Source organism: Salvelinus namaycush, chromosome 1, assembly GCF_016432855.1.
Source record: "Salvelinus namaycush isolate Seneca chromosome 1, SaNama_1.0, whole genome shotgun sequence".
In the NCBI taxonomy this organism is placed as follows: domain Eukaryota; kingdom Metazoa; phylum Chordata; class Actinopteri; order Salmoniformes; family Salmonidae; genus Salvelinus; species Salvelinus namaycush.
The window spans coordinates 67,258,920-67,282,607 of record NC_052307.1 but is presented as its reverse complement, the minus strand read 5'-3'; the positions used below and the strand labels follow the sequence as shown (position 1 = coordinate 67,282,607).

Below are 23,688 nucleotides of genomic sequence, written 5' to 3'. Positions count from 1 at the left end.
ATGGGCCCATGGTGATGATGCCTGAGGTCGTCAGGAATGAGTGCTCATCACAGTGCCGCGCAAATTAGACAACTGACAGCTCTGTGTGTGTTTGTGTGATGGAAAGTTCAGTGTGTGTTTGTGTAAAAATACAATACCATTCAAAAGCAGCCAACAAGTGCTAAGCATATGTGGGAACTCCTTCAAGACTGTTGGAAAAGCATTCCAGGTGAAGCTGGTTGAGAGAAGGCCAAGAGTGTGCAAAGCTGTCATAAATGCAAAGTGTCTACTTTGAAGAATCTCAAATATAAAACATATTTTGATTTGTTTAACACTTTTTTGTTACTACATGATTCCATATGTGTTATTTCATAGTTTTTTTTATGTCTTCACTATTATTCTACAATGTAGAAAATAGTAAAAATAAAGAAAAACCCTGGAATGAGTAGCTGTGTCCAAACTTCTGACTGGTACTGTATGTCTGTCACTCTTAGCGCTGGCACAACTACAAGTACTGTATAACCTTCTAACCGACAGTTATGGATGAAGACCATGAAAATAAAATAACTGTCTAAAGAAAAAAGAAAATGGGACCGGACAGCCGGGCATTTGTGCGGTCGAGTCCATTTCTGCTGTAACATTTTTATTTATTTTTTATTTCGCCTTTATTTAACCAGGTAGGCCAGTTGAGAACAAGTTCAACTGCAACCTGGCCAAAACAAAGCAAAGCAGTGTGACAAAAACAACAACACAGAGTTACACATGGGATAAACAATCGTACAGTCAATAACACAATAGAAAAATCTATACACAGTGTGTGCAAATGTAGAAAGGCAATAAATAGGCCATAGTGGCGAAATAATTACAATTTAGCATTAACACGGGAGTGATAGATGTGCAGATGATGATGTGCAAGTAGAGATAGTGGGGTACAAAAGAGCAAAAAGATAACAATATGGGGATGAAGTAGTTGGGTGGGCTATTTACAGGTTGTCTATGTACAGGTGCAGTGATCGGTAAGCTGCTCTGACAGCTGATGCTTATAGTTAGTGAGGGAGATGTAAGTCTCCAGTTTCAGTGAATTTTGCAATTCGTTCAAGTCATTGGCAGCAGAGAACTGGAAGGAGGTGTTGGCTTTGTAGGTGTTGGCTTTGGGGATGGCGAGAGAAATACACCTGCTGGAGCGTGTGCTACGGAGGGGGGTTGCTATGGTGACCAGTGAGCTGAGATAAGGTGGGGCTTTACCTAGCAAAGACTTATAGATGACCTGGAGGCAGTGGGTTTGGACTCTACAACGTGAAGAAATATTGTTGCTCTTTGCTGAAACAAGCAAGGTGTTGTAGCAAACAAGTATTTGGTTGCTTAGGCAATGCCCCCCTTCCTGCAGCAGCACATGCAGTCGAGGAGAGGAGAAAATGTGCATGTACATTTAAAAAAAAACTAAACTTTTTTTCTCTCTACTTTTTTCTGTAGAATGCTGTCTCCTGCATTTTTTTATGACACCCTCCAACCTCTTCTCCCCATTATGTCTTCTTAGAATAGAGATGTTTAATCATCTCCTCACAGCAATCCTTTTCAAAGCTGTGTAAGATCAGACAGACCTGTCTTGTTGTGGACAATCGCAGGTAGGCCCTTTCTCAGTGTGTGAGTGTGTGAGCTACAGTAGCTGTGATGTGACCATTGATCCTGTCTGTGTTTTTCATGTCATATGGAACTGGCATTTATCAGAGCTCTCCCCTCCCATTGATTATAAAATACGATTCATATTATTCCAGGGAGGTCAGTGCTGAATCAATGAGGCGTAGCTGATGAAGAGAACACCCTCACACACACTGATATATGATGACATTTGTCACAGATGATTTAACACCCACTCAGAGCATTCCTGTACACACAGGTTTGTGATACAGTCACAGTGCAAGGAAAGCATACAAATGTTGACAGCATGCATAATAATAATTCATGAGCCGGTTATTCTGTCCTCTGTGTTGGGGTTCAGGTGATTCTGTACCTTTAATAGTGATACAAGTCTTGTAGTTTGTTTGAACAGCGACCTTTTTGACTTTCATGAGTTTGGAACCCAGGTGACCTGACTCTAGGTGACTCATTATTCCTTCAGGATGACTGTGTTAGAGCCCTGTGCCCTGTTGCCTGGAGAATAATAGGGATAGCTAATGACCTGTCCTTCCCTTCAACCCATATCAATGGAACTCAAAGGCACTTAGACCAGGGGTGGTCAATCCTACTCTGGCCCTGGCTGTAGACTTTTGTTCCAGCCAATGTGGCTGGTTGCATAGTGTAAGTCAGGGCTGGCCAGCCCTACTCCTGCAAAGCTACATAGAGGGTGTGCAGACTTTTCCAGCACTGATTCCACCAATGCCCTGCTGATTGGTAGAATCCTGTGTTAGTGCTGGGCTACATTCACATAGAGATCTTTTATTGAGGCCCTGGGGTTTTGGATGTAAAGGTTGGGCTTCAGAGTGTACTCAGTGGTAATTATCTGAATGCAGGCCCTCTGCTGCCTTGTTAACATCAGCCGTCCTCTCCTGTCCCCCCTCCTACTCTGCTCTCTCTCTTCATTGCTCTACTCTCCTCTCCCCTCCACTGCTATCTTCTTGTCTCACATAATTGGTTGTCTAACATATTGACCACGTGTGTGCGTGTGTCTGACTGTCTCAGTGTGGTTTAATTGGATGCTCTGTGACACAACTGAACCCTACCTCCATCCCCTCACCTCCTCTGCCTCCTCTCTCTCACCTCCTTCCTCCCCTCAGCTCTGCCTCCTCCGCCTCCACCTCACCTGTCTGGTAATCAGGCAATTGGTTCTCTCTCTCTGGGTGATGACGTTGAGATGACGGTGTACCCACCATCTCTGATGAGCTCTACTGTAACCATGAATACTAATGTTCGACTAAATAATAATATGAATACACTCTTATAAAAAAACAGTTCTAACTGGAACCAAAAAGGGTTCTAACTAGAATCCCAAAATGTTTTTTTTCTAGTAGTTTCTAGGTAGTAGGCTGGGCAGAGAAATAAAAGTATATAGTGGAAGGCAGACTCAGTGTAGGTAGTAATTAATAAATGGTCACTCATATTGAGTCTTTGATAAGTTCAATTAAACTTTAAAATATCTTTGCCACTTTGATCGAGCCGTTATTCAGGAAGATGACCTAAATAATGTGCCAGTGAGGGGTTGTCTGGTAACATGGGTCATTAGCTGAGTGTATCTATATTTGGGAAGGACAAAAATCTCAGTCTCAAGCTCATGGTATTTCATTTGACAGCAGGCACACAATTGAGAGCAGTGGTATTTGGATGTGTGTGTGTGTGTGTGTGTGTGCATGTGTGTGTGTGTGTGTGTTTGTGTGCGGGAGTGTGAGTGTGCATGCATGCGCCACATGTGCTTCTGTGCATGTTTATGTTTGCATACACATAGCAGGATGGAGAGCTTCATTTCAGAGGGGAGTGACCTACATCTCGGCTGTCAGTGAGAGGGAGGCAGCTTTGACAGGTTGACACAGAGATGGTGATGGCATCCATTAATCACTAAAGCCTGTCTAGGGCTGGACCAGGCCTCCCACTAAGTCTGGAGCCCCAGCAACAACAGGGAGCAGCCCTACCCAAGACCAAGACCAAGAAATCATACATCCCTCATGACTAAGACCAGGAGTTTTCCTGACCATGTAACCTGACCAGGAAAACTCTGGGCCTAGTTATAGCCTGTAAGTTATACATTTATAGTTTTTATCTTTATATTTTATTTTCACAATGATATTACAATTGGATTGCAATAGTCTTGTTTGTGTTGAGCTGCTTGTTGTTAGCGTTCCTTAGCCTGAGGGCACATGAAGCTCTCTGGAACAGTTCAAACCCAAACCAAACCACATGATATCTGTCTAAGATGCTCTGTCAAGCTAAGGACCCTGGGAATAAACACCTCCATCTGCAACTGGATCCTGGACTTCCTGACTGGCCGCCCCCAGGTGGTAAGGGTAGGTAACAACACATCCGCCACTCTGATCCTCAACAAGGGGGCCCCTCAGGGGTGCATGCTCAGTCCCCTCCTGTACTCCCTGTTAACTCATGACTGCATGGCCAGGCACGACTCCAAGACCATCATTAAGTTTGCCGATGACACAACAGTGGTAGGCCTGATCACCGACAACGATGAGACAGCCTATAGGGAGGAGGTCAGAGACCAGGTTGTATGGTGCCAGGACAACAACCTCTCCCTCAGCATGATCAAGACAAAGGAGATGATTGTGGACTACAAGAAAAGGAGGACCGAGCACGCCCCCATTCTCATCACCGGGGCTGTAGTGGAACAGGTTGAGAGCTTCAAGTTCCTTTGTGTCCACATCACCAACAAAATATCATGGTCCAAACACACTAAGACAGTTGTGAAGAGGGCACGGCAAAGCCTATCCCAGGGGACTGAAAAGATTTGGCATGGGTCCTCAGATCCTCAAAAGGTTCTACAGCTGCACCATTGAGAGCATCCTGACTGGTTGCATCACTGCCTGGTATGGCCTCCGACCACAAGGCACTACAGAGGGTAGTGCGTACAGCCCAGTACATCACTGGGGCCAAGCTTACTGCCATCCAGGACCTCTATATCAGGCGGTGTCAGAGGAAGGCCCTAAAAATTGTCAAAGACTCCAGCCACCCTAGTCATAGACTCTGTTTATAATCTATGCATAGTCACTTTAACTCTACCTACATGTACATACTACCTCAATTACCTCAACTAACCAGTGCCCCCGCACATTGACTCTGTACCGGTACCCCCTGTATATAGCCTCGCTTGTTATTTTACTGCTGCTGTTTAATTATTTGTTACTTTTATTTTCTAATTTCAATTTTTTTATTATCTATTTTTTACTTAACACATATTTTTATTTATTTTCTTTCTTAATTAACTTCTTAAAGCATTGTTGGTTAAGGGCTTGTAAGTAAGAATTTCACTGTAAGGTCTACACGTGTTGTATTTGGCGCATGTGACAAATAACATTTGATTTGATTTTATTTGAAAACAGTTCACAGACCCAGCCCAGTGAAATGGCTTTCTCTTGACTTTCATAAGCAAGCACATGGCCTCCAACACAACAATTTACTGCAAATGACAACCCGCTCATACAGAGTCTAGCTACAGTTTATTATGTACACTAGTGTTAACCGCTCACTGTGTACTGTGACATGAATACACCTGCATATCGGAGGAGGTTGTCAGGGTCTTGAAGGTAAAACTGTTGTGGCTGATGAGGGGGCTTGAACTAGAGATCCTCCAGTTATAAGTAACGCATTACCTCCAAAGCTATCATCTAGCCAGTCAGAGTCTAGACCCAGTGAAAAATGTCAGAGCACACTTATATTATCATAGATCAGAAGAAACAAAGAAACCTGACAGGACTACTCTCTAGTGTCTATAACACTGTGTCCACCCAATATATTCTATCTTCCCTCTCTCTGCACCACTACTCAAGGAGAAAAGAGAAAGAACAAAAAACAGAGTGAGATGAAGGGTGAGACAGTATGAAACAACCCTGCTGAAGTGTTACTGAGAAAGAGGGAGGAGTGTGTCTCATAGAGCTGACAGGATCATTCATCTCTCCCTTCTTTCACAACCTGAGGCAATCATATCCACATCTCCTCACATAGCTGACAGAATCACACACCTCACTGACCAGCTGTATCAGTGCTCGGTATAATGGGGAAGATATACATGGGGACGGAATGTTATTCTTTACAACATGCCAGTTGCACTGAAATGTCACAGTTATTGTAAGATAACAACACGCCTCAATTACTTTGTAAATGTAGCAGGTTCTCTGAAATGGAACAGTTATTGTAAGATAGCAACTTGCCTTGAATGACAAAATAACTCCTCATCCCTTTCATCATTAGCTAGACATAGTTGTATTGTAGAGTTGTATAGATCAATGTTATTTCCACAGCCTTTTGGATCTGTTGTAAGCTGCTGTTATGTTTGCCAGCTGCGTGTTAACTTTGAATATGTGTAGACAGAGTGTGTGTTACTACTGCACTCTGATACCACTGCACACCAAACATAGACGACGTCGATGACAGTCATGGCTCCCGAAATAGTAGAGCAGTGATGTTGTTCAAATGACATCCCAGAAAGCGTCAGAGAAACAGTGAAAGTACAGTTTTACTTGTAGCTTGGCCTATTTCGAGTACGTCAAACAACACATTGTCGGTTGGTGGATATAAAGTCAAGGATCTTTGATAGGCTGATTAATAATTTGTGCCAGGAAATAATCAATGCCACCTTGAGGTTAGGATAGGGCTAACGTGTGCCATATTATCTGATGGGACCAGCTGTAACTTACCGTTCTGTGATGTGCAAGTAAATCGACAATTTTAATTGGCTGATACGCATTTTGTGCCGGAGAACCTGTTTATATTTAAATGGTTCCTTGTGGTCGCAAGTTGCACCCTGTGTGTTTGCACTTATGTGATGAGCATTGCTATTGTGATTTTCTAACAGTTGAAAAAAGTAATTTTCACAAATCCATCTTTCTTGGAGGAATAGCCTTGTTAAGGCTAGATTGTGGTTGCCATTTAAAGACTATCCAAGGTGGTTGTGGGGAACGCGACCTGTTATTTGTGTTGTTGTAGATGAGTGGCCCCCATTAACTCCCCTATGATGGTGGGGTAGCGTGATGTATCTGTCTGCCTGACAACCAATCAGAGGGAAGGATTCCTGATGGAGGTCAATAAGAGTGACTGACAGAAAGCTGGAGCAGAGATGGGGTAGGAGGGAGATTCAGGGGTTACATCTGACCTCTGCTTATAGTTTGAGTACACAAATTGTTACTCGAACAGCCTCCTGTGGGATACATTTATTATGTTCATATTGATCTGTTACCCTGGATATTAAGTTTACCTGGGATTTTAAAGCAAAGTCATTCGAAATACATTGCTTGTTGTGTGGCCTTAGTGGCATTTCTGTCCATTTCTATTCACTGTCTTGGGACCAGCCCAGTTTGACAGGGATGATTGCAGACTGTAGAGGAAAACCGTAACAGAGACTATAAAGTCCTCTGGATGTATCCCTGTGTCTTCCTCTCACTGGTTTTCCTCATCAAGCAATGTGAACAAGGGAGGCTGGTGGGAGGAGCTGTAGGAGAACAGGCTCGTTGTAATGGTTGGAATGGAATATGTAACGGAGTCCAAAATGGTTTCATTATGTAGCATTCCATTCCAGCCAGTATAAATTTGTCCGTCCTCCTATAGCTCCTCCCACCAGCCTCCTCTAAATGTGAAACATCCTGTATTTTAGTCTTTGGCACATTCATTCTTCCTTATTCCCTCCTTCAGGTTCTCTACAATCCTTTGGGGGTTGTCTCAACCAAGTCTGACCTTCTGTTGTTTGCCAATGCATACTTTTACATTTTAGTCATTGAGCAGACACTTATCAAGAGCAATTTGGGTTAAGGGACAGATTTTTCACCTGGTCGGCTCAGGGATTTCGGTTCCTGGCCCAATGCTCTTAAGCACTAGGCTACCTGCCGCCCCACACACACATACACGCAGGCGGACAGGAATGCGCACACACACGCACACAGACACACACAAACACGCGCAGTCACTCACTCACACACACACACACACACACACACACACACACACACACACACACACACACACACACACACACACACACACACACACACACACACACACACACACACACACACACACACACACACACACACACACACATACACGAACACACATACATACACGAACACACACACACAAAACCAATATCCGCTTAGTTGACGTATAACTGATTGTTAGGCTCGCGGGAGAGCAGCCCTGCTGGTTATAGAGTGGTGTTTGCTTATCTGCTGCAATATTGGCCATTTGTCAAAATCACGGCACAGCATAGGCTTCTGTTGATGGTGAATGCAGAGTCATTGTTATAAATGAAACAGAGACAGCTTGCCTGTATAACTGACTGGGTGCTATTTCAGGTTTGTGTTCCTCTGCTCAGGGAAGATGCAGCACAAAGGAGGCAGCAGCATTGTCACATTGTAATGATTTAGAGCTATGAGCACACAATAAGAAGACGTCTCTGACAAACACAGGATCCAGTACACTTGTTTTATGTCTCTAGTGTGAAGGGCCTATACAGTTCAATGGAAGTGCAGCTATATTCCACATCTGTGCTGAGGCCATGACCATAGAAGAAATCCTTTTATATGTAATTTTGATGTACTGAAACAAAGAGGAATGACTGCACAATTGTAGGACTCACTTAGCTTCTCCTAGGCAGAGTAGTAGCTACTGTAAGTAGATTATGTTACCTGAAACCATGGCTATTTCTTTGATCATTGGCGTTAGCAGTGTATTGTCTCTACGAGGCTGTACTTTAGCTGGGATGTGTAAAGCCAGTGAGATTTGGGGCTGTGAGGCGACGTGATGACCAGAGACTCTCAGTGGAGCACAGTCGTCACCTTCTCCTACACCCACTGTTGCCTCCTACACCTACTGTCACCCCCTTCCCACCCCTGCCCTCTTAAAATGCAATTTCCTGCTGGCGAAGGCCCTACGGGGGTCCCCGGGTGCCTGGGACACGGATCTAACCCTTCTCATCCTGCTTGCACCCCTGAGCAACCTGATAGGAAGACAATTAGGGAGAGGCGTGTAAATGTCACAGGACGCAGGGACCTCATTACGGAACACCACAGGGGGTTCTGGGAGAAAACAAACGCCCCCCCCCCCCTCGTGCATGGTAGACGGCAGAGAGAAACCAGGAGAACACACTGCTATTAACAGTCTGAGGGGCATTCTGTTTGTGTTCACTAATCTAGTTTGGGAAGGAGAAAGTAACTGTAAAAAAAAAATGCTTCCAAGTTTTTTGATGGAGTGCAAGGCTGCATACGCATCAAGATGCCTTAGGAATGCCTAGTGATATTCATTAGTAGGACTACAGTACTATATACAGTGGTTCCACCTTTAAAAGTTGAGAGCTTACACCGCGGGATTTAGAGGTAATTTGTGGTTTAGTACGGTACCCTGCGTCACCACTTCATTGCTCCAGACCAGCACAAGGGGGAGTTAGAGCACTGATTATGTTTTTGGGTCCTACTGTGTCTCTAACTGACAATGAATGGGCGACATAAACCTAAATAGAAACTGATAATTGTGCACGACTTCAGTATTACTTAGTAAAACTATTGTTACACTAAGGTTTTTATTATTTTATTTTGTTAGGATTATTTTGCTCTTACTGTAGTACTGTATGCCCCTCCTGACCAGTCATGTTGTTCAGCACCTGAGTGTGCAATGGTCTAAGACACTGCATAGCTGTCACGCCCTGACCGTAGACAGCGTTTTATGTCTCTATTTTGGTTTGGTCAGGGTGTGATTTGGGTGGGCAGTCTATGTTCTATGTTCTATGATTTTCTATTTCTATGTGTTTGGCCGGGTGTGGTTCTCAATCAGAGGCAGCTGTCTATCGTTGTCTCTGATTGAGAACCATACTTAGGTATCCTTTTCCCACCTGTGTTTGTGGGTAGTTGTTTTCTGTTTTGTGTTGTAGCACCTTACAGGACTGTTTCGTTTTCGTTCATTCACTTTGTTATTTTGTATTTAGTGTTCAGTTTTTTTCAATAAAGCATGAACATTTACCACGCTGCGTTTTGGTCCGATCCTTCCTGTTCATCAGACAAAGAAGATCGTTACAATAGCAGTGCAAGCTGTGTTGCTACAGATGCTGGTTCAATACCTGAGATGGCCTTGACTGGGAAACGCATGAGATGACTGTAGGTTTTTGGTTTTTCTCCCTCTAAAAACAGAAATAAATAATTCTAAATAACAAACTGGCTTTATTTACAAATTAGAAATAATGTCCAACCACATGTTCAAGAATGGCCTTTTTCTCGCTCATGTTACGTTATTTGAAAATGAAATAATCTCCAAAATATTGTTATTTTTTAAACAAAGCGATTATTATTATTATTATTCATTTAGAATTATATAAAATCCTATATATATATATATATATATATATATATATATATATATATATATATATATATATTATTAACCCTGTTATTAGCAGGACAATACAGTATATATTGGTCATGGCTCCCGAGTGGCGCACATTGGGACTGCCTTGCAGTTCTCCAGCTGTATCTATTGAAAGAGTGCAAGAGGGTTTTTCGTTTTCCTTGGAATAGAAACACCATCATATTAATCAAATTAATCCCAAACTCTAAAAGTAATTGGAAAGGTATATACAAATTATTTGTGACATTGTGGTTACAATAAAGAACGTAAACAAGATGTAAACAATATGCTGTGTTTTTATTTACAGTAGTGATGGACAGCTGGGGGCATTTTGAAAACAGGCTTTCAAACACTTGTAGCCCGATTAGCAGGACAATAGAGGATTAGCAGGACAATAGAGGATTAGCAGGACAATAGAGGATCAGCAGGACAACAGAGGATTAGCAGGACAATAGAGGATTAGCAGGACAATAGAGGATTAGCAGGACAATAGAGGATCAGCAGGACAATAGAGGATTAGCAGGACAATAGAGGATTAGCAGGACAATAGAGGATTAGCAGGACAATAGAGGATTAGCAGGACAATAGAGGATTAGCAGGACAATAGAGGATTAGCAGGACAATAGAGGATTAGCAGGACAATAGAGGATTAGCAGGACAATAGAGGATTAGCAGGACAATAGAGGATCAGCAGGACAATAGAGGATTAGCAGGACAATAGAGGATTAGCAGGACAATAGAGGATTAGCAGGACAATAGACTCTTTATAGCCCGGCTACTGTAGGTGTGAACATCCCCCCTATCTGCAATGTATTCCATGCTTAAGTACTCTGAAGTGTTACATTTCTAACTCAAAACAGCAGTACAGTATTTCTTCATCAACATCTTTATGCTTTAGTTAATAAAATAATGATAAAAATACTCTTTCAAAATGCTGATGTTTATTTAGTTATGGATCCATAACGAATTACTATGGGAATCAATATCACTGAATGACAGAAATATTGGAACAAAGTTGTTTAATGAAGGTTAACAAATGGTTGCTTACTGAATACTCTTTCAAACACGTTATACAGCACCATTATGGCTATTAGCAGGGATATATTTTGTGTAAGTTTGGTAACGTTTTTAGGAAACCTTTCATTGGGTTAATCAATTAAAATCTTGCATAGATTGCTCTCCCATTAAAATGTTCCAGTGGAATTCTCAGTGTGTCAGAGGAGATCTCACCAACTCTACGGAGTTATTTTCAGAACAGGGTGATAATTGAGCTGTTGCTTTTTACAGCCGAACAGAAGTCTTCTCTCTCGGGTAGCATCAATGTTTATTATTGGAATATGAGAGGGAGTTTTCCAGACCAATGACTGGGAAGGGTTTCAGATAAATCTATCCGGACATCTTTGCTACTACACCGTTACCTGTGTTTTGGAGTTTTTCTATTTTTTATTCTACCTTTATGAGTTAGTGATGATACTCATGAGGACATGTCAGTGATGAGTTCTCCTATAAATCAACAACATATTAGTTATAAAGAGAGTGAGGGAATTTGCCATTGTTAATCTCATAAGAAAAAGCTCTTCCTACCCTTCACCGAAACCAACTAGCGAGTTGTCATGATGGGGTTTTTGGTCAACATGTTGGCTCAAGTCCTTGTAAAATCCCACGGCAATGGTTTGAGCTTGATATGGTCAGAGCTTGTTGTGATGGCATTCTATTTCATCCTTATTCTAATGATATTGGGGTAAGAACGATAAGTATCTTGTCCTTGACCGATCCTTGACCGTATGTTGATTATTTTGAGATTATTTATTCAGTGGTTGATATAGTGGTGTTGTGTTTCCACCCTGCAGGATACAGTGGTTGATATTGTTGTGTTTCCACCCTGCAGGATACAGTGGTTGATATTGTTGTGTTTCCACCCTGCAGGATACAGTGGTTGATATTGTTGTATTATGTTTCCACCCTGCAGGATACAGTGGTTGATATTGTTGTATTATGTTTCCACCCTGCAGGATACAGTGGTTGATAGTGTTGTGTTTCCACCCTGCAGGATACAGTGGTTGATATTGTTGTGTTTCCACCCTGCAGGATACAGTGGTTGATATTGTTGTATTATGTTTCCACCCTGCAGGATACAGTGGTTGATAGTGTTGTGTTTCCACCCTGCAGGATACAGTGGTTGATATTGTTGTGTTTCCACCCTGCAGGATACAGTGGTTGATATTGTTGTGTTTCCACCCTGCAGGATACAGTGGTTGATATTGTTGTATTATGTTTCCACCCTGCAGGATACAGTGGTTGATAGTGTTGTGTTTCCACCCTGCAGGATACAGTGGTTGATATTGTTGTGTTTCCACCCTGCAGGATACAGTGGTTGATATTGTTGTGTTTCCACCCTGCAGGATACAGTGGTTGATATTGTTGTATTATGGTTCCACCCTGCAGGATACAGTGGTTGATATTGTTGTGTTTCCACCCTGCAGGATACAGTGGTTGATATTGTTGTATTATGGTTCCACCCTGCAGGATACAGTGGTTGATATTGTTGTATTATGGTTCCACCCTGCAGGATACAGCGGTTGATATTGTTGTACTATGTTTCCACCCTGTAGGATACAGTGGTTGATAGTGTTGTGTTTCCACCCTGCAGGATACAGTGGTTGATAGTGTTGTGTTTCCACCCTGCAGGATACAGTGGTTGATATTGTTGTATTATGTTTCCACCCTGTAGGATACAGTGGTTGATAGTGTTGTGTTTCCACCCTGCAGGATAATGTGGTTGATATTGTGGTGTTGTATTGTGTTTCCACCCTGCAGGATAATGTGGTTGATATTGTGGTGTTGTATTGTGTTTCCACCCTGCAGGATAATGTGGTTGATATTGTGGTGTTGTATTGTGTTTCCACCCTGCAGGATAATGTGGTTGATATTGTGGTGTTGTATTGTGTTTCCACCCTGCAGGATAATGTGGTTGATATTGTGGTGTTGTATTGTGTTTCCACCCTGCAGGATAATGTGGTTGATATTGTGGTGTTGTGTTGTGTTTCCACCCTGCAGGATAATGTGGTTGATATTGTGGTGTTGTATTGTGTTTCCACCCTGCAGGATAATGTGGTTGATATTGTGGTGTTGTATTGTGTTTCCACCCTGCAGGATAATGTGGTTGATATTGTGGTGTTGTATTGTGTTTCCACCCTGCAGGATAATGTGGTTGATATTGTGGTGTTGTATTGTGTTTCCACCCTGCAGGATAATGTGGTTGATATTGTGGTGTTGTATTGTGTTTCCACAATGCAGGATAATGTGGATCTGGGAGACCTGATGTTCTCTCTGTGCTACCTGCCCACCGCCGGCAGACTGACCATCACCATGATCAAGGCCAGGAACCTTAAGGCCATGGACATCACTGGGGCATCAGGTAGAAGTCAACACTACCTCACACCATAACAACACTACCACAAAAACACATAATATCTCACTGTGTATTTCTATTCAATACTACCTAACATCAACATATGCTGTATACAACAGAAATAGCACAGCAGACTCTTTCTCAGTCTCTATGTCTCTGTCTCAGTCTCAGTCTCAGTCTGTCTCAGTCTCAGTCTCTTCCTCTCTCTCTCTCTCTCTCTCTCTCTCTCTCTCTCTAGACCCGTATGTGAAGGTCTCTCTAATGTGTGACGGTCGGAGATTAAAGAAGAGGAAGACCTCCACTAAGAGGAACACTCTGAACCCTGTCTACAATGAAGCCATAGTCTTTGATGTCCCCCCAGAGAATATTGACCAGATCGGCCTTATGATCGCCGTCATGGACTATGACCGGTGAGTAAATGAGCTTTAACTCAGAGATCCAGTAGTTGTTAACTCAGTGACTCAGTAGCTTTTAACTCAGTGACTCCATAGCTTTTAACTCAGTAGCTTTTAACTCAGTGACTCAGTAGCTTTTAACTCAGTAGCTTTTAACTCAGTGACTCAGTAGCTTTTAACTCAGTAGCTTTTAACTCAGTGACTCAGTAGTTTTTAATTTGTGGTTCTTGTGCAGTATATACCTTTGTGCTACTTGTCAGTCTATCAGGCTTCTTATAGTCCCTTGAGAGAGTAGATACCTCCAGTCAAGACAATACTTATTCAGAATTGATGCAAGGCCTATAGAGGGTTAAAAAGCTTTCAATGCCGATGCGAGTGAAATAGAGAAGGTTACGTTACTCCAGGGCCTCCTATCTGTGGGTAGCAGTCCAACATCTCCTCGTCTTTATCTTCCTTCTATTCTTGCTCTTATCAATTCTCATTTTAGTACCGCTATGTTTTTGCACCATGGCAAATGTATCATCATTACTGTGAAGATAGACATATTCACACGATCACCTAGCTTTGCAACACCCACCCATAGCACGCGCTACAGCAGGTATATTTCACTGGTCATCCCCACAGCCAACACCTGCTTTGGCCGCCTTTCCTTCCAGTTCTCTGCTGCCAATGACTGTAACGAATTGCAAAAATCACTGAAGCTGGAGACTTATATCTCCCTCTCTAACTTTAAGCATCAGCTGTCAGAGCAGCTTACCAATCACTGTACCTGTACACAGCCAATCTGTAAATAGCACACCCAACTACCTCATCACCATATTGTTATTTATCTTTTTGTTCTTTTGCACCCCAGTTCTCTTGCACATCATCATCTGCACATCTATCACTCCAGTGTTAATGCTATATTGTAATTATTTCACCACTATGGCCTATTTATTGCCTTACCTCCCTAATCTTCTACATTTGCACACACTGTACATAGATTTTTCTATTGTGTTTTTTACTGTACGTTTGTTTATGTGTAACTCTGCTTTATCTTGATCAGGTCGCAGTTGTAAATGAGAACTTGTTCTCAACTGGCCTACCTGGTTAAATAAAGGTGAAATAAAAAAAATTGTAAAAAATAATGACTGTTCTGTCACACCGTTATTGAAAAGATACTCTCATTCTGTCACATCATTTAGCTCTGTCACACCATTCATACAGACGCAATATGAATGGTCTTTCCTGACATTTCACATCCCATCATACATTTTGGTTGATGCCCTATTTTTCACTGAATTCACACATTTTCAATGAGTCATGTGATTCACTTTTAGATCCACACAGGGTTACTGTAATGTTACTTTAATGTTCTATCTAAAGGTAGGAATAAACTTGTAGGTTTATCTTACTACCCAAATAAACGTTAAGTTTAGGTAGAGACAGTACTCCTTCATCTCCTGTCCAAAGGCAGAAGTAATGAAGGCCTCTGTGTGTTTCCCTATCCAGTGTAGGCCATAATGAGGTCATCGGGGTGTGTAAAGTGGGCAACGATGCAGAGCACCTGGGCCGAGACCACTGGAGCGAAATGCTGTCGTACCCACGAAAACCCATCGCCCACTGGCACCCGCTCATAGAGGTAAAGCCGGTGTTCGTTTGTGTGTGTGTGTGTGCCCACATACAGTGGGGTGAACAAGTATTTGATACACTGCCGATTTTGCAGGTTTTCCTACTTACAAAGCATGTCTGTAATTTTTATCATAGGTACACTTCAACTGTGAGAGACGGAATCTAAAACAAAAATCCAGAAAATCACATTGTATGATTTTTAAGTAATTAATTTGCATTTTATTGCATGACATAAGTATTTGATCACCTACCAACCAGTAAGAATTCCGGCTCTCACAGACCTGTTAGTTTTTCTTTAAGAAGCCCTCCTGTTCTCCACTCATTACCTGTATTAACTGCACCTGTTTGAACTCGTTACCTGTATAAAAGACACCTGTCCACACACTCAATCAAACAGACTCCAACCTCTCCACAATAGCCAAGACCAGAGAGCTGTGTAAGGACATCAGGGATAAAATTGTAGACCTGCACAGGGCTCAGATGGGCTACAGGACAATAGGCAAGCAGCTTGGTGAGAAGGCAACAACTGTTGGCACAATTATTAGAAAATGGAAGAAGTTGAAGATGACGGTCAATCACCCTCGGTCTGGGGCTCCATGCAAGATCTCACCTCGTGGGGCATCAATGATCATGAGGAAGGTGAGGGATCAGCCCAGAACTACACGGCAAGACCTGGTCAATGACCTGAAGAGAGCTGGGACCACAGTCTCAAAGAAAACCATTAGTAACACACTACGCCGTCATGGATTCAAATCCTGCAGCGCATGCAAGGTCCCCCTGCTCAAGCCAGCGCATGTCTAGGCCCGTCTGAAGTTTGCCAATGACCATCTGGATGATCCAGAGGAGGAATGGGAGAAGGTCATGTGGTCTGATGAGACAAAAATAGAGCTTTTTGGTCTAAACTCCACTCGCCATGTTTGGAGGAAGAAGAAGGATGAGTACAACCCCAAGAACACCATCCCAACCGTGAAGCATGGAGGTGGAAACATCATTCTTTGGGGATGCTTTTCTGCAAAGGGGACAGGACGACTGCACCGTATTGAGGGGAGGATGGATGGGGCCATGTATCGCGAGATCTTGAAGATGGGTCGTGGCTGGGTCTTCCAGCATGACAACGACCCAAAACACACAGCCAGGGCAACTAAGGAGTGGCTCCGTAAGAAGCATCTCAAGGTCCTGGAGTGGCCTATTCAGTCTCCAGACCTGAACCCAATAGAAAATCTTTAGAGGGAGCTGCAAGTCCGTATTGCCCAGCGACAGCCCCGAAACCTGAAGGATCTGGAGAAGGTCTGCATGGAGGAGTGGGCCAAAATCCCTGCTGCGGTGTGTGCAAACCTGGTCAAGAACTACAGGAAACGTATGATCTCTGTAATTGCAAACAAAGGTTTCTGTACCAAATATTAAGTTTTGCTTTTCTGATGTATCAAATACTTATGTCATGCAATAAAATGCAAATTAATTACTTAAAACTCATACAATGTGATTTTCTGGATTTTTGTTTTAGATTCCGTCTCTCACAGTTGAAGTGTACCTATGATAAAAAATTACAGACCTCTACATGCTTTGTAAGTAGGAAAACCTGCAAAATCGGCAGTGTATCAAATACTTGTTCTCCCCACTGTATGTGTCTTTGTTTCCAAGTGCAACATTTTCAAGGTTGTCTCAGCTGAAATAGGTTTGTATTGCATATTGTCAAAATGACTCAAATACCCGACATCTTGAAGTTGACTCGTTTGACCTATGTCTGGTGGTTTCAGACTTCAGATGGTAGAGTGTCGTTACCTGCCACAGAAACTCATTCATCAAAATTATCCTCCTCTTTTCTAAGGCCTCATTCTTCTCAATAATCAATACCCTAAGAGGCTCTCAACCTCTCTACCTCCCAGCGCAAAAAATCCTCCATTATCAAAAACAACCACAGCTGAGAATGCCAAGGCTTTCAGCGAGTAGAACTACCTTGATTTTTTGTTGTTGTTGTTGAGCCAAATTTACTCAGGAAAAATATAATTAAAATCAGACTTTCATGTGTATGGTAGTTACTTACCAAGCATGGCAGCAAGAATACCGTTTCTTCTGAAGAAGAATCAAGGCCTTTCTACATTTCATGTCTACATTGCATTGTATAAGATGTTGCTATGTACAAGGTAGCTGAACAACGGTATACATACAAAGCTGACATTAATTGGAAAGATATAATAATACATCTATTTTTATTATTATTATGGAGGATAGATTGAGTGAAGAGGAGTGTTGAGGAGTTGAAGGAGGGAGTGTGTAACCTGTGCACTCAGCCTTGCGTAATGGCTTTATTGTGTTGGCATCAAAGGAGACTGTCTTCCTTTAGAACACAGCTGAGTGAACCACCAATGTTTGGAGAGGGATCGAGGGAGAGAAAGAGAGAGTGAGACAGACAGATAGGGAGAGACACTGTAGATTAAGTGAAAGAGACAGTGCGAGAGCAAGAAAAGAGGTAGAGAGACAGACAGAGCAGGATTTGAGAAAAGGAACAATTAAGCAGACTATTCTGTTTGCTTCAGGGTTACTTACTTAGTTAGTTACATTATGTGACTATGCTTTGAAATCCTAATTTGAGCCCCCAGGAAAGCACATCTATTATTTAGCAGTCTGCCTCACCAGCCATTTGAATCAATGTTGTTCTGCCTTCACAAGGCCCTCCCCCAAAAAATCACATATTCAAAACACGCCCGGGACGCAAAAGGACTTCAAACGCAACTATGTTTGTTTGTGTTTGTTTGCTCTGTAACCCATCACTCTCTCCCTCACTCTCTTTCCGTAATGGCTTCTGTCTTTTTGCTTTTTAGCCAGCAAACAAAACAATTACTGTCAAGAAGAACTGACCCTTTCACTGGAAAATAGATCTGACCTCGATGAGATGAAAAGAGAGGAAGACGTTTTTCTGCTTGCTTAACTAACCGATTCTGAGCGGCTAGATTTCTGCAAGCGAAATAATCAATCAAGTGCTTTCATGTTGAAGTGCTGGGAGTTTGAGAGAATCTCTGTTTTCACTACGGGTGTTTTAGAGAGTAGTTCTGTTTGGCAGTCCTCTAAGGAGGATTCAGAGGCAATAAAGATTATTTCCAAAACAGATTTTAGTTTGGCACAGCTTGTTGCTTATCACCTACAATTAGTGAGAGAGTCTTGAATTAGTGAGCTCTTATTAGTGTATTTAGGTCACAATTGCTGCTTTTAAGCTTTAACTACAGTGCAGTGAACTTCACCTACAAACAGAACTCACAATTTAATCGGTTTATCAAAGTAGCAGATTTGGTCAATACACTGACCCGAAATGATCTGTTATCTTCATCCCCTTTACAGAATGTCTCTAGGACTACTAATCTACATGTACACAGCTATCTTTATTGGAGGTTTATCTAATCTCTCTTCTCTCTCTCTCTCTCCCACAGTACCAAGGCACCACAGGCGGGAGCCAGGCAGGGTCCTGTAATTCCCTGAAGACTCCTCCGTCTCCATAAGCTTAACCGTCTGGTCCCTCCCGGAATACGACCACAAGGAGAAGAGCCAGGCAGCCCAGCCCAACCGTAGGAGTACCGTCCTGCTGAGTGGTCGACATACTGTTATACGTCACGACCGTGTGCGGTCAATCTTATGGTTATCAGAGACCAATTATTGTCTGCTCTGCGTCTCTGGGACAGGACGTTTGCATGGGGAGTTGGATTGATTCAGTTGCATGTTGAGTGACCACATAATATGGTTGTTTTCTTTTTATTCAGTTCCAAAAAGAAAATCGATGACAAAAACAACCAGGAGGTTTTAACAGTTTGGTCTAAGCCTGAGTTTGAAGTAACCGTTTTTTACATTAGTCTTGTTCTACCTGTTTTTAATGGGGTGTGTCTGTATTGCACAGTGTACTTAAAAACAACCAGTTGAACTGACATACATATTTCATTTGGAAACGGTGCATGAGGTCATGGTTTTTGGTGGAATATCTTCTCCTCAGTTTCTTTCGGTTTCTGTTCTTGGAATAGAATGTTCTGTCGGATGATCACATGACATGTGCAGTGGCAGTTCATTTCTTAGACTTAGTACCTGTACGTAAAAATGTCCTTTCAAATGTTATCAATAAATATTTATTAATAAAACACAGCTGGATGGTCAATGTTAATATTCCTCACCTGTTGCTATGACAACCACAGATTATCGTGAGGCGATAAAAGGCAAGTGTAAAACCATATGGTAATGAAAACCAACATGCCTAATCTGATCATGTAAATGGATACAATTATTGTGTGTAATTGTGGGACGGTGATTCTATTAAGTTATTACAGTAAGCTAAATGTCAAAATAAAATAGGAAAAGGCACAAACTGAGTGACTGTGAAATACTGTAGAGAGAGGGGGAGAGACGACCAAGACCAGAGAGAAGGGCTATCAAGAGATAGTCATATGACATAAAAAAAAATAAACAGCGAAATGTGTATGTGTGTGTGTGTGTGTGAGTCTAAGTGTTTTCTGAGAGATGTAGATGGGGTCTAGTCATTTGTTTTGTACCTTGTCAATGATCCGTTGTTTATTTTTGCATATTACAAATCCAATAAATGAGATTGCAGCCGAGTGGATAACCATGACAGGAAGAAACGGCTGTATTTGTGAGAAGGTTACTAATGAATCCACATAGAAACCAATGCCAAATGAACATCTGCTCAGAACATTCACAGATGATTTATCATTATGGTTTAGAATAATCTGGATACATGCCTAGTTGCTAACTACTGTTTCACTTTATCAGCTGGGTTCAGCCAATAATACTGTGTGGCTATGCATACCTCTTGGGGATACATGTACTTGTACATTTGAGGCTCTGACAGAATATTGACTCCACTGTTTCCTTCAGTGTCATACAGGCTCGTCAGTTTTAGAGCAAGCTGATTGGCTATCGAACCATTAGCTCCTTATTGTGTAGGCTGCATGTTCTGGGTTTAAATTGTTCCACCGTCGCTCTCCATGGATTAGCTGCCTCCAGTGATGATGAGCTGTGATTTGTCACTGTCAGAGACGGTGTTTTCAATTAGACATGCCTGCCCCTCACAAAGTCAGAAATCAGAGTCTGATGGAGTTGTACCTACTCCATATGCTGTTCTCAGGTCAATTTAGCATGTTCCTCCTAATGGTAAAGTTAGGGATTAGGAGGGTAAACTGATCCTAGATCTGTGCCTACTACCCGCAGCACTAGAAATGCGGTGTTCTAATCTAATCAATTGTACCTCGTGTATTGAGCCAGTTTATCAGATATACTGTAGATCAGAAGAGGTCTACCGTGACTGTCTGTTGAATATCCATGTTTCATTATCTTATGCTTTTAGTGATTAATGACTTTACATGTTGAACTCTACCTGAATGATGGCTGCCATTGTATTGACTTTAGTCATGGGAATTACGTAACGTCTGTTGTACTCTGGACTTTTACCATTTCTGGAAATCACTCTTATGGCTACTGTGAAGGTTAACCACATTTACCAGCATGACTTCATAGCTCCATACACATCTATAACAAGCCAACATTGTGTACGTTTTGAATATGACAAGATAGAACACTAGGAACTGGAGCCATCTATTTCGTTTTTAGCTGAGCATGTCATCAGCAGTGGTGTAAAGTATTTGAGTAAAAATATTTGAAATTACTACTTAAATATTTTTGACAACTTTTCCTTGACTACATTCCTAAAGAAAATAATGTTCTTTTTACTCCATACATTTTCCCTGACACCCAAAATACTCATTACACACAAAATACAGTGCTCAGCAGGACAAGAAAATGATCCAGTTCACTCACTTATCTAGAGAACATCACTGGTCATCCCTACTGCCTCTGATCTGGCAGACTCACTAAACATACAGTACATGCTTCGTTTGTTAATTATGTCTGAGTGTTGGAGTGTGCCCTGGCTATCCGTAAATAAAATAAAAAACTAGAAAATGGTGCCGTCTGGTTTGCTTAATATAAGGAATTTTAAATGATTTATACTTTTACTTTTGATACTTAGGTATATTCTAGCAATTACATTTACTTTTGGTACTTAAGTATATTTAAAACCAAATACTTTTAGAATTTTACTGAAGTAGTATTTTCTGTGTGACTTTCACTTTTACTAAAGTCATTTTCTATTAAGGTATCTTTACTTTGAGTTTGACAACTGGGTACTTTTTCCACCACTGGTCATCAGCTGATACATTCTCTCCCTGCATATGGGACACTTTAGAAGATGACGTGTGACACCGTTTAGATGATGATGATGATGCAATGTTCGCTATAAACAGGGCAATTTCCCCGTTGTGTGTAACCTACAGGATGCTTTGGAAATAGACTTCGGAATTAGAACTCTAGAATGGTTATGAACCTTCTTATGACGGTCTAAAGGGTCAGCCATTTTGGTCAGGGAGGTGGTCAAACATGGTTTGCCAGTGCTGTGATAAGATAGTGTAAAACAATGAATTTGAAGATTATCTGCATTGTATGTTTGTTAGCTATAGCCAGACAGTTTTATAGCAATGATTCCATACATTTTTCAAATTATGCCAATATGCCAACATTCCATTTTAACAATGCAGTCAATCCACAGCTATGCACTGGCTGAAATCGGTTGATGATAGGATTTAGACAAGTTGTAAATGCAACAAGTACTGATATTGTATAATATAATAACAAACACAGTTTTCCAAGAAAATAACATTTTTGACATTTATGTTCTGTTTACATATATTTTAGAGGCTATTTATACCAAAAATTGGTATAAACAGTATTTATAATTACACAACAATATTCTGAGGTTACAACTGCCCTATCCCATTTGGACAAGAGGAATACCTATGTAAGAATGCTGTTCATTGACTACAGCTCAGCATTCAACACCATAGTACCCTCCAAGATAATCATTAAGCTGGAGGCCCTGGATCTCAACCCCGCCCTGCAATTGGGTCCTGGACTTTCTGACGGGCCGCCCCCAGTTGGTGAAGGTAAGAAACAACATCTCCTCTTCGCTGACCCTCAACACTGGGACCCCACAAGGGTGCGTGCTCAGCCCCCTCCTGTACTCCCTGTTCACCCATGACTGTGTGGCCATGCACGCCTCCAACTCAATCATCAAGTTTGAGATGACACAACAGTAGTGGGCTTGATTACCAACAACGACGAGACAGCCTACAGGGAGGAGGAGAGGGTACTCGGAGTGTGGTGTCAGGAACACAACCTCTCACGCAACATCAACAAACCAAAAGAGATGATTGTGGACTTCAGGGAACAGCAGAGGGAGCACCCTCCAATCCACATTGAAGGGACAGTAGCGGAGAAGGTGGAAAGTTTTAAGTTCCTCGGCGTACACATCACAGACAAACTAAAATGGTCCACCCACACGGACAGTGTGGTGAAGAAGGCGCAATAGCGCCTCTTCAACCTCAGAAGGCTAAAGAAATTTGTCTTGTCACCTAAAATTCTGACAAACTTTTACAGATGCACAATTGAGAGCATCCTATCGGGCTGTATCCCCCCTGGTAGGGCAACTGCACCGCCCTCAAGCACAAGGCTCTCCAGAGGGTGGTGCGGTCTGCAAAACGCATCACCAGGGGCAAACTCCCTGCCCTCCAGGACACCTACAGCACCCGATGTCACAGAAAGGCCAAAAAGATCATCAAGGACAATAACCACCCGAGCCACTGCCTGTTCACCCCGCTAGCATCCAGAAGGCGAGGTCAGTATAGGTGCATCAAAGCTGAGACCAAGAGACTGAAAAACAGCTTCTCTCTCAAGGCCATCAGACTCCTAAACAGCAATCACTAATTCAGAGAGGCTGCCGCCTCAAATTATTAACCACTTTAATAAATGGATCACTAGTCACTTTAAACAATGCCACTTTAATAACGTTTACATGTCTTACATTACTCATCTCATATGTATATACTGTATCTTATACCATCTATTGCATCTTGCCTGTGCCGCTCGGCCATCGCTCAACCATATATTTACACTACCATTCAAATGTTTGGGGTCACTTAGAAATGTCCTTCTTTTTTAAAGAAAAGCACATTTTTTGTCCATCAAAATAACATAAAATTGATCAGAAATACAGCGTCAACATTATTAATGTTGTAAATGACTATTGTAGCTGGAAACGGCTGATTTTTTTAATAGAATATCTACATAGGCGTACAGAGACCCATTATCAGCAACCATCACTCCTGTGTTACAATGGCATGTTGTGTTAGCTAATCCAAG

General features: G+C 42.0%; 1 protein-coding gene across 1 annotated transcript in view; it reads left to right on the top strand.

Annotated features, from left to right (window-relative positions):
* The window catches only part of LOC120056443 (synaptotagmin-9-like), a 43,307-nt gene extending 24,372 nt beyond the window's left edge, over positions 1-18,935 (top strand). The window contains exons 5-8 of the mRNA XM_039004607.1: positions 13,321-13,441; positions 13,674-13,845; positions 15,322-15,451; positions 18,867-18,935. Coding sequence (XP_038860535.1) covers positions 13,321-13,441; positions 13,674-13,845; positions 15,322-15,451; positions 18,867-18,935 — 492 coding nt within the window. The remainder of the gene's footprint in view (positions 1-13,320; positions 13,442-13,673; positions 13,846-15,321; positions 15,452-18,866) is intronic.
* The last annotated feature ends 4,753 nt before the right edge of the window (positions 18,936-23,688 follow it).